Source organism: Macrobrachium rosenbergii, chromosome 13 (genome assembly GCF_040412425.1).
Source record: "Macrobrachium rosenbergii isolate ZJJX-2024 chromosome 13, ASM4041242v1, whole genome shotgun sequence".
In the NCBI taxonomy this organism is placed as follows: Eukaryota; Metazoa; Arthropoda; class Malacostraca; order Decapoda; family Palaemonidae; genus Macrobrachium; species Macrobrachium rosenbergii.
In genome coordinates, this window is record NC_089753.1 from 32,917,147 (window position 1) to 32,929,774 (window position 12,628).

At 36.6% G+C, this 12,628-nt stretch overlaps 1 protein-coding gene across 6 annotated transcripts in view; it reads left to right on the plus strand.

Moving 5' to 3' along the window:
* The window catches only part of nAChRalpha6 (nicotinic acetylcholine receptor alpha6), a 174,032-nt gene that overhangs the window by 143,668 nt on the left and 17,736 nt on the right, over nucleotides 1–12,628 (plus strand). For 3 of the 6 annotated variants that reach the window (XM_067115058.1, XM_067115059.1, XM_067115063.1), the window contains one exon: nucleotides 1,415–1,596. In XM_067115058.1, the coding sequence (XP_066971159.1) occupies nucleotides 1,415–1,596 (182 nt within the window). The remainder of the gene's footprint in view (nucleotides 1–1,414; nucleotides 1,597–12,628) is intronic. The other 3 variants (XM_067115062.1, XM_067115060.1, XM_067115064.1) reach the window with 1 other exon arrangement.

A 12,628-nucleotide genomic window follows, 5' to 3' on the forward strand; every position in this document is an offset into this window, starting at 1 on the left:
AGGTAAAAAGAATGAGTGTTGCCTGCTTTTTTCACCCTTTACAAGTATAATCCATTAATATATTTATTAATATTTGTATTAACAGTTCATTGTTTTCACAGTATGTACGATTGAACGGCAAGGAAGTCGAGGCGCACCTTTTATCCACTTACATATTTACTATTTCAAAATGTCTTGCACTAATAAAACCTATCATTTATGGATGAAAACGAGGATGTCATTTTCACTATGACGAACAAATTTTTTTATTTTTCAAGTAACTGAATCTAGTGATTGCAGAGTCGTTCATTTACTAAGGACATTTCAAAATTTTTGCATTGTATTCAGATTTGCCTGTGATGAGTTTCACTTCCTTGAATTACCTACACGTGTGTAACAAGCACTTGCAATCTGGCGAAAACAAACACGCACAAGCGGGGTTGTCAAGTTTCGCCATTTGGAGTGTTTATTGCAATTGGAAACAAGATAGATTAAAAGTCATTTCACAGATTAAAAGTCATTTCACAGATGAATATTTTCACTTGATATTTTTCCACAGAGTATCATTAATGTTGGAATGTTTCTATGCGCAATTTCATATTGCAAACGTAAAATTATGTACGCGCGTTCTCACGTTTACCCTCTGTAAGTAAATACACACACATACACTCATAATGTATCCCTTTTAAATTTTTCCAAACTTACAGTAAATTTATGCACAGTGTGTTGACTTCACTGTAAAAGGCATAAGGAACTTCCCTTCAGAATAATACTTCTTTTAACTTTAGAAAACACAATAGCATTCACGTCGATCATAATCAGCCCATGACAAAATAGCATACGCTTTCATTTCGTGAAATTCTTATGACGTCAGAATCGAATATCTATTGTTTATTGTTAATCAGTTATGATTAGACATCGCGAATTGCTCGTGTTGAGGTAGTTGGTTGTGTTGCCGTCTTTAAAAGATTCGCTAAAACGAGTTTTTTTTTTTATTCGACGATTCTGCTTCAGAAAAACACTTGACATTCTCCTGTAGTATATAAGAGTTTCACGAAATGGAGTCGTACTCCCCTTGCATGAGATTTTCATGATATCAATGATGATTATCAAGATATGCACAGAAGATTTTTGTAGCTCAGAAAATTGTTTCCGTGAATAATTCCTAGTCAACTTTATTCACCATCTTTTTCCCCTGTTTTCATATTATGATAAAAATAAAATAACGAAGTATCTGGTCCGGAGATCCCAGCTCCTTTGATGAGAATAAAGTCAATATAAATTTCCCTTTTCGCCATTTAGAGCAAAATCCACGTGCACATAATTGACAAATGTACATTGCCCATAAAAAAAAGTATTTATCTGAATAGACAATTTTTTTGTGTAGACTTCCCAAATCCTCCTTTGTGACTGTGTGCAATTATCGACATTGCAGCGACGTATTTCAACTGTATCATGTTCATGGTGGCCTCTTCTGTGGTCCTGACGGTGGTTGTGCTCAACTATCATCATCGAACGCCGACAACCCATGCCATGCCGAACTGGGTAAGTGGACATCCTCTAGGACAAGGCATACAGGACTCTTCTCAATACGAAGCAGAGAAGATGCCCCGCTGGGTAAGCCTTGAGATGCAATCCAATGCAGCTTCCCAACGCACCTCTCTCTCTGTTGTGTATTCTTCAACACTGATATCCTATCCCAACCCAACCCCACAACCCCCGTCAAAAAAAAGTCTTCGATCCGATCCCTGTACCGTGTAGTGTACTACTTGACAAAATCACACAGACTGAGTAGAGATGTTTGGCCTTTCTTACCAGTCCTATACTTACGTTTTTTTACCAAAATAGTTGTTTCTGTTCTGGACTTCGTTTCTGTTGCCTCATTTTGACGTGTCGTCATCAACGCCCCCGAACTCTTCTTCTTGGCTCTGTTTTGTTTTCATTTTTCACGGGGTGATCATCGTGCCATTATCAAGTCAATTTATCTCTCAGTCTTCCAAAGTATTATTATTATTATTATTATTATTATTATTATTATTATTATTATTATTATTATTATTTGTAACTTTGTAATTGGTTTACTGTACTACCCCACCCAGTTATAGTATCTTTTCCTTTCTCGCCCTTATAGTCAGAAGAGAAGTACAACCCTTTCCCACCATAAGGTGGGGCTAGGGAAAATGATTTAGTTGAGAAAAGTAGTAGCTCAGTAATTCTCCTTAAGAATGCATTTCCGAACCTTGGCTTCCCACTCCGTATGACCAAGTACATTAATATTGCCCTAAAAAGATCCCTTTATTCCTTCGGAATTCTAGCTAAGGCCTGAACTTGAAAGATCTTGTCTTCCCTTTACCAAGGAACTCTTATTTTTCCATAATAAAAGTAAGGTATATACAGCGTAGTGTTGATAGATATTAGTTTTTGATAAATTTCATGCTCAAAATCTGATAACTAAAATTGTAGTCAAGTCGTTGTAATACGTTAAGGTTTGGTGGCAGGTGCAGAAGGGTTCAAAACCATCCAACTGCTGAAGCCTTTGTTCACAAAAACATCCGATTTCTTAAAATTAGAAAAGCTCAGTGACATATGCCGCCGTGGTGGCGCAGTGGTATGATTCTCGGCTACCAGTCGAGAGGGCCAGGGTTGGGTTCAAATCCCCCCCGCTCGCTGATGGCTCGGATTGCACCACTGCATAAATCTGGTAGCCCGTCAACCTAATGGTCCAAAAAAAAACCAGGAGGTTCAGTAGGAGAATAGGTACCAACCTTCAGGCTGGGGAGTTATAAGGTGGGCCTAGCGACACACTGGCCACATGTCATAGGCATTGGGACCTGTCCCCCACTGGCTGTCAGCCTAAGAAACAGGAGATCAGTGCCTGCCCTATGAGCCTACAGAGGCCCAGGAGGACTTTAACTTTTTTAACTTTCAGTGACATAAATTTATGACTTGCACAGATCCTGTTGAATGCATCATTAGTCAAGACTTACTATCCCTGAAGGAAGTCATCACATTAGTACAGGTCAAAATACCATAGGTATTAAACAACATACAGGTGGCCATATTGGTCGTATGGCCCAACTGTATGTTATTTAGTATTACCTATGGTACTTTGACCTGTACTAATGTGGTTATGCCCTTCATGGATAGTAGGCATTGATCAGTGATGCATTCGACATGACCTGTCGAATACGTTTTTACTGATACAAATAAAAGCAGGTGACTTCGGCAAGGCCCAAAATCTTTACTATCTGATCTTCACAAATGTAAACCTATTGAAAATAATTAAGCCAAAATTATTGTTTCAAGGTCAAGTGTGTACATTTGAGAGCAACTAACAACCAATGTTAGTCGGGGAGACAGTGTTGGTCCCCTTCAACTCCTAACTTAACATACGTCATATTTTACTTCCCCAGCCCCATTCTGGGGGACTTAAAATATGAAGGAAAAAATGGTCCTAAAGACATTTTTCACAAAATTTTGAAACAACTGAATTTAGGAAAATAACAAAAATGGCAGGGGAAGCAGATTAGTATCTTGGGTTTTCTATATTTGGTTTATACTTATAAAATGAGTATTTTGTCTATAACACGACTTCCGTGATTGTAAAATTCTTTCAGTGGTTTTTGATTTAAAATTGCGGTTGCTAAAATGAGTAAGTTTAGTACTTTTGCTCAAATTTGAAATGTGATTATAATGGGCATTGCAACTTACATGTCAGTTCAAATTTCCAGTAATTCTTCAAATTTATGTTCAGACATAACCTTTCCACCTATAAATCATCACTAGGTAATGTATGTGTAACTATGTTTTTCTGCTCTCTCTTCATTTTTCAGAAAGTTATTTTAACACTAAAAATGACATCAATTCTGTATATTGTTTATATTCCCCATAATCAGTATACCATTTCAGTGTATAGAATTTTCCACCATAAATTTTTATATATTGCTTGAATTTCAGCATAGATTGAATTCTATCTTGTAAAGATATTCCTAAACATTTTAAAGCAGTGAATGGCCAGGTGATTGGCTTCATAGCCTAAATTCATAATACAGTGTATGCAGCATACTGTTCAGCATTTTATAATATTGCTGCCTGTAAATATATTGAGTACTGGTCAGGTCCGTGTAGATGGATGATCAGATCCAGTTTATGAGTCATCTTCTCTATTTGCTAAAATATCAAGAAGGAGTGGTAGGTAACAGTGACCCATCGGAACAAATAGGCTCTAACGTTGGTTTAATTAATCCAGCCATGTTCAGAGGGTGGGGTGATTCTTTCAGTGGGCTCCTGGTATTCACTTGAGTGTGTGGCATTAAAGATTCAGTTGAGGGGGCTAGCTTTTGATATACCTACATTAAATAACCTCTGTAATTCTTAATTTTCACCCATGACGTTCCACATTGCCATAACTTGAAGTTGGCCAACCCACTTAAATCATGGAAAACAGTCATGATAAACACAATTTAATCAGATTCATCTGCCTGACCATTGGTAAGTTGCCAGCAGTTACCTAACCAGCCAAATCTCTCTGAGAACTTGGCTTTTTTCTTAAGCTTTTTCAAATGGTTCTCATTATTTTTGTCTTCTCATCAGATTGTATGTTGAAGGGTTATAAAAAGTGAAGAATATTAATGCCTTGCAGAGAGAAAGTATTTCTTTAAGCTCTTTAACACCATGAGCAGACTTTTGAAATGTTTTTCAAAGTGCTGAAAACAATTCACAGTTGAAATTCTAGCTGAGAGGCTTAAAGGACAGTGTAGGTAGTTATTGAAGGTAAAGCGTTCCTTGTAACCTAAGATGTACTGCCCCTACAACAGATGGAAATCATTTCACTCACATGTACACTGGGAGCAACAGAACAGAATGTGTTTTGTTGCTTCTGTGCAAACAGAACCACTACATCTATACAGTAAAGTCATCCTTAGTCTAAAAACAGTAATATGTTCTTCAATCTCCTATATTATCCACACAAACTAAAACCCATTTAATTGTCTGGTTGGACAATAGAACTTGGGAATATTGTTGACTATTGAATGCCACAGATATGGGACATTGATTTAGGTCAGAAGTAAACTGCATTGCAAAGTTGCTCTTGTTCTGTATTGTTACATCAGGGAAGACTGCAATTGAGCATTTAAAAGGCGGAGGTTATTGAAACTAGTAGAAAAGCTTAATGAGAAACCAGTTTCAAGACAGATTTGGTTTGTTAGGTGGCAGCTGGAGATTACCCAGTGGTCTGGTAGATGATTTTGAGAAGTTTACAGGTTTCAAGTGACCATATCCTAATAATCAGGGGTTGGACTAAATTTGTGCTGGGTTGCTGAGGAACATGATCAGTGAAAATGAAAATATTCAGTGGTTATCTAAAATGAACTTAAAGCTTCCTTTGCAAAAAAATTCCTAAGCTGCACTTTCAGTGGGAGAACTGCTGGGTAGCCCAGTGGAAACAGTCAAACATCCCATTCCCAAATATCCAACCTTCCACAGAAAAAAAACTGATTTAAGCCAGTTTGGCCAGATTGGCCTCTGTTACCACCCATTCTCAAGGACCTTTTAGGAGCAAAAGATGATGATTCAGATGAATCTCAATCTGATAACTTGTCTGCTTGTGAATTAGACAGTGGCAGACTACATTTATTGACAAACCAGTACTATATATTACTTGTCAGCAGCTAAGTGAACAGTAAATATATACAATTGATGCAATTTGCTTAACCTAGTATTCAATCTTTTAACAGGAATATGCAAAATGTGAAGAATAGAGTTGAAAATTTTTAAAATATGCCATTTCTGTTTCTTTTTATTTAGCTACATGTCTATAGTATGAATTGTTCGTAACTGATTGTATGCAATTATAGTGTATGTACATGAAAAATTATGTCAAACCAGTTAGTATGCAAGCATATTCTAGGGAGTTGGGTAAACAAAATTACAATTGCTACTGTGCTTATTTGGAATAATTAACAATTTCAGACTGACACATTTTTAGTAAAATTAGGCCTATTGAATGGGCAGAATAATTGCAAATACACATATAGACACATTTACTGTATGTATCCAATAGTGAACCTACTCGTCATATTTCATATCAGAATAATAACTAATATTACACCTTGTTGCAACCATACTTTGAAAACAAAGCCACTGATATAAGAATTTTACAACAGAAGATGCCATTCTAAAGACATAATGACCATGTTATGAGTACAGACCTGATTTAGGGGCCTTTCAAGACACGTTTTGTTACCCTTAACCCTGTCTTGGGTATTTTCATAACCCTACAGTTATATCAAAATTATGGGAAAAAGCTTCTGAGGACCACATTAACTAAGCATCTTAAAATCACTTAAATGTCGTTCAAGGAAACAAAAAAATGTACTGGTGTTTGGGCTGCAGTCACTAGTAGTTTTCTTCACCATCAGGCATTAGTCAGATGGCTTATATATTTACTACAGCTGCACCATCAGTAGTCGTAAGGAAATGCACTTGATTTATGGTCACCTTTTATGCAACTTGTTTCTGATTTATGGTTTACACATTTCACAGGATTGACTGTAAGGCAGCAGGTGTTTCATGTTCTTCTTTGCTGTAGGTCCATGTAACCTTTGCATTTTTTGCACAGGAGTGACACTTTTTTGGGATGCTTTGTGGATAGCAGCATTTACAAAGATGGAGTGTTGTGTAGTTTAAAAGTCTTAGCTGGTTCCCTAATGGGACCACAGACTGACAGTTGAGTCATAGACTTCTGGGTGTTTGGTAGGTTTATTTTTTCTGTCCATAAGGTACCCAACTGGATCAGAATGGCCTCTCGCTGAAGGAATAGTGTTTAGTCATGAAGCCCTCCTTTCAAATTTGAAAATACAGTAAGGATGCACATACTGTCTGGACTTTCCTTACTTCTGGTTGATAGGTCCATTACATTGTGATCTCTTGTTTAGCACAAGCTCGTGATAGTTGTTTCAGCTTTTTAAGGCCTACTTTTCCTAGGTTTCTGCAAACAGAGACATACTTTCGCAAATATGTAGCTTTAAAGTTCAAAATAATATTGACATACAGTACCACCCTACAAGCCATTACATTGAAATCAGATAGATAGCATCCGAAATGTTTCAATTCAAAATATTTGGAAATTTTATAATGAGATGACCAAATGTGAAAATTTGGGACTTCATTGGTCTCTTCTCTTATGCCACAGTTACTTGAAGTCAGTTAAATACAACTAGTTCAAGAACATCTTAAAGGTAAAAATAATTAGCCTATAACAGTTATCTGAGTCAGTAAAAACAATTAGTGTATAGCAGTTGTCATAATCGAATTCAGTTGTGTGTAAGGAAATTTTTTGCAAAGCCTGATTAAGATAAAAGCTGTTACAATTATGAACTGATTCATAATTAGTAGATTCTATAACCAGTTAATTGTTTTGAGGAAGTATTCATCAGTACTTGGCAATTTCTGAATAGTCTTATCTACAGTCTGTTTTCATTAGTAGCTTGTTAAATCAGAGGATGTACATTGCCAAAAAGCCAAATTCATTAACCAAATATCATCAGCAGGAGAGCATCATATTAATTATTGAAGCCTAGGCTTATGAATGATATTATATAAATTACCAAAAAGGTAGGAAATGAAAGCCAACTCTTCTGGAGCACTTCACCCATACTTCATGGGATTTGTTCACACAAGAAAATTACAAGAGACTTGAAGGATCACAGAGTCCCTGTTTACTATCAGTGGATCCCAAAAGTGTGTTTATTTTCTTATATTGAAATTTCCATCAATCATAAAAAAATTCATTGATGGCTGAACATAGTTTTAACTTTGTTTGCTTAAAATGTTGATTGCTTAAAATGTTGATAATAGGGCAAGACAGATAACGAAAATAAGAAAAAGGGCACACTAGGCTTGGTTCTAGGGGTTGCATGATTTTTCTGAAGTGCACTGGCTGATACTGTATTGCCTAAATGGTCATGTTGGATAGAGAGCACAGCATAATACTGTATACTTGACTGATAAATCAGTATGCAAAGGAGAGGTTTTCACTCTACAGAAGGGACTTCTTTCTAGCACGTAATTACTTTCATTTGACCATTCATTCAGTCTTAAGACTCTGCCATTGATCGTTTGTTCCATTTCAGTTTTGGTGTCCTTACCATAAATCAACTGAGCTTTTATTTTGTATCCTGGACTGATTGTCTTATATTGCTGTCGTAACATTCGTATTTGGTTCCATTGTTGATCCCTCATTTGTTCATTTTGTCTCCACTTCATTCTTTATTCTTTATACATTTCCCCACTGTCTTCCTGTGTCAGTGGAGTGTTCAGTGTCCTGTCAACAAGATGGTGTTCATAAACCTAGCCATCATCAGAAGTATTGTCACCGTTGCCTTCCTCCTCTCTCACTGGTGAGCCATACCTTTTTTTCCCCTGAGGGATGCCCAGTGAGGAGAGCATCATATGATCAATTGCTTTTAACTTCAAGTGTAGACTAAATATAGATAAGAAAGTTAGAACTATCAAGTCACCAGCTTTTGAGGAAACATTTAGAGCCCTTGGGAATTTGCAGTTTCATCAAAACATTTGAATTATTTATAGTCGAATGTTTTGATTAACTTGACAACAATTTTTAATGATCCTCAAAGAACGTTGGGTTATAAAAAATTAGTTTGCCAAATCTTATTTACCATTGAAAAATGTGGAGGCTCCCATAAAATTTGTTTACTTAAAATGTAATGTAGGAATAATTTAATTTATTAAATGTAAATTATATCTTTTATGATTACTAACATAATTAAAAATCCATTAAAATTGCTTGGGTGGCATGTAAAACCTTAAAATCTACCTGTAAAAATAGCTTCTATTCAGGAATGGAAGTTTTTCAAAGGTTTACATTTCTTACAAAATTCATAATTCTGGACATTGTATAAAGATCTGCATGATTCTTAAAAATATTTACCATTCCTAGACAGTATTTTTTTCTCAAATTGTATCCATTACAGAAAACAATGGTTATAGGACTGTTTTCAGCAATGTAAAAAAAATATATACTGTATGCAGCAGAAACATGGGCTCTCACAAGGAAAATGGAGATTTTGAAAAGACATGAACATAGAATATAAAGAGTAAGGTGGGAAGGTCATATTATGAATGAAAAATTGGTAAGAGGTGGGTTATTAGGAAATTGGGAAAAAAATAAGAAAGATCTCAGATTGAGTTAGCTTGTACAGATGACAAGATGATGAGGGACAATTGGTCAGAAAAACAGTGGATAAGGAAGCAGTAGGAAGGCCAGAAAATCTTGGTAAAAGGGATATAGATGAAAAGGTAGACCTGATAGGAGTTCAGGCAACAAGAGCACAAGACAAGAGAGTGGTGAGAGCCCATTTTACACACAATCCCAAAAAGGGAAAGTTGAAATAAGAAAAACTTTTTTGACAGTGATAATTTTTTTCTTGGATCTTCACCTGTGGCAAGGTCTTTTTATCTATATTCCATCAATTCCAGTGTTAAAGTTTTGCACACACATGATAATTTATTCTTTTTAATTATTAGGTGAGCTTGTTTGTTTTATGCCTCTACTCCACTATTAAGGAGTGGTATTTAAGCTCTTGATTGACACCAAATGGGTAAAAGGGGCTTGGCATTTTGTATCAGGCTTTCTCTTCTACCCCCTTTGCCCCTGGTGTACCTTACAGTTCAGTCAGTTTCCCTTTTTTTATGAGGACTTTCACTCACAGGCTTTGGTAATAAAAAAAAAAAAGCTTGAACTCACAGCATTTCATTTGATAGTATTTCAGTGTTGTGCAATAAAATTGTACATCTTTGCCATCACCTTCTTAGGATAATGAAGACCCTAGACCTGATAGGAGTTTAGTAAAAAAAGATCATAGGAGACCAGTGAGTTAAGAGGGCTCATTTCAGATCTTAAGACCCCTAAGGGAAAAGTTGACTTGAACAATGTAAAATGATGACAAAGGAGCTCTTGTTTTAGACCTTCACCTGTGGCAAGGTATTTCATCTCGATTCCACCAATTCCAAAGTTGAGGAAGTTTACATGCTTGTGTTAATCTATTGTTTTTTTCTCAGTTTATTGCTAGGTGAATTTGTTTGTTTTATTCCTCTACACCATACGGGTACTGTACAAGGAAATTGGCTTCTAACATCAGGCTTCCTTCCCTCTTCCATCTCCTTCACCCTGGATGCATCTTTTAGGTTCACAGCCAGATTAAGTTCATGGCCAGTTTTTCCTGTTTTATAAGGGCTTTCATTCACAGGCTTTGGTAGTTAAAAAAAAAAAAAGCCTGTTTACATTCAGCAGTTCATTCTATAAAATTTCAGTGTTTTGTGAACAGTACTTTTCTGTCATTAACATTAGGACCATGATTCCTTTCTTCTGGTACATTGCATATTCACTTTTTTCAGTGTCTCAGTACTTACTTGGTTTTTGTTATTTATTGTTTTATTTTTTTCACAATCTACAGTCAGCCCAGTATATGAATGGATGTTCTGACGTGGATAGTCCATATTAAGAGCTTTATTTGAGGCAAATTCAATGTTGATTCTTGCTAGACCACTTGTGGTTTGCATGGTGGGTTAGTTCTAGATTAAGCAGCCTAGGCCTTTGTCTGTAGGTAGCTACAGTTACAGTGTTACAGGGTTGGAGAGGCGTGGTGAACCTCTGGACTTTGTAGCCTCTTGACCAGGGTATGATAGCATGGTCAAAGCCTCTTACACCAAGCATTCAAGACATTGATGCTGACCAAAATTTCAATACTGTATTAGGCAATACTACTGGAAATCATTTTCCATTGCCAATGAAATAACTCTGATAAAGCTGCAATGGATGAGGCAGAACCAGAAACAGTAAATGAATTTTGAAAGCCTCAGTAGATGGAGTTGTGAATTATGTGAAAAGCTTTGTGGGGTTTGATGTAGAAACAAAGAGAATCTTTTCAGCAGCAAGATATGCAATGGAAAGGATGCATGTGATCATCCTGTTATATTATAAAGAAATCTATAGCCTAATATTGTCAAGCATGTTGTCCAAGTTCCACTTCATTTTATTGCATAGCCATTGCTTTTTCAGTTTCTGTATTTCATCATCATCATCAGCAATTTTCATTCCATGAATAACAAAGAATAAGGATTGGTGCAGTGAGATATATATTTTTTGAGAGAGAGAGAGACAGAGAGAGATAAATGAGTAGTATTGCCTCTAAAATTTGATGTCCATTCAAGGTGATGTCCCCCCCGCCAAAAAAAGTCACAGGAGTGTGTCAGTTACTTTGTCTAATTCATTTTTGAACTGGCCAGTAGTGGTACAGCTGTACTATTCACAACCTCAAAGTGAGGCTGTCTCATTTGTGAAGAAGCTCCCACAATGTGTGGTGTCGATTTTTCTTTCAGTTCCATCTTCCTAACTATGGATCTAGTTTGGTTACTTTGCTAGGTAAATAGATGTCTATGGCCTCCTGTTTTTGTACCTTTGAGTAGCTTACATATTTCTGTCAAATAACCTATTAACCTTGAAGAGAAATTTTACAAAGGTGTGTCATGTCACTAGTCAGTGCCTCTCATCTTGCCATTATATTTCTTGATGACTTGTGAACAAGGAACTAAAACCTTCTCCTGTGCCTCCCACTTCCATTGACAGCAAATGCACAGCTTTATTATCCTTCCAACTTGAATGCCAGCATTTTACCAGTACTTTGGTAGTTCAGAGTGCCTCTTGCTGTCATCTCCCTGTTCATTTTGGCAGTTGATATCTAATCAGGATTCCCCATCTTCACTTCCCTTGCAGCGACATCATACCAGCAATTGTACTTCTCCCTTAGAGGCTTCACAATGCCAATGCTGGCGAAAGAGTTGTCTGCAGACACTGCACACTTTCCTAGGGGTCATTGTCTTTACAGTACTAGGTTGATAACAGCTTTAGAGCTCATTGTCTTTACAGTACCAGGTTGATAACAACTTTAGAGCTCATATTCATTTTTGTTTCCTTGGGTAAAAGTTGTGTCAAATGGGCAATGAAAGTTGTCTTTCCCTGAAACTTGAAGTTGTCATGAATGATGCTACCAGAACTGTCCTTGCAAAAGAACTTGTAGCCCCATATATCAGGCTGTTTATGGATGTACTGTCTCAGGTTACCAGGTCTATAGTGCCTTTGTTGGTTACCTTGGCTTTATCAGTACTCCTCTTGAGGTATAACAGGAATCATCAAGAAGGTTTTGGTTATGACATTCATGACAGGCCAAATCTTAAAGAACAGTTTTGTTTGCCAGTGATCTGCTGGTTGTCACTGAAGTGGATGTAGGCTTTTGTTTAAAACAACTTCAGTGACATGGAGTCTGCAACCTAGGGAATCTGATTTCTTTTGCTCAATAACCTCCTATGCAGATAAGGATGCCTAGGAAGAAAAACATTTTTGATGTGTCAGTATTGCAAAAGGTACTGAGGTTGCTCTGTTTTGCAAAAAAAATTTTCCTGCAAGACTCATTTGATGAGGTCAGCATCAAACAACTCAGAAAGTACATAAAGGACCTTTTATAAACAAAACACCTGAATGCACACACTATTTGATGAGGTCAGTGTCAAACAACTCAGAAAGTACTTAAAGGAGCTTTTATAAACAAAATACCTGTATGCACACACT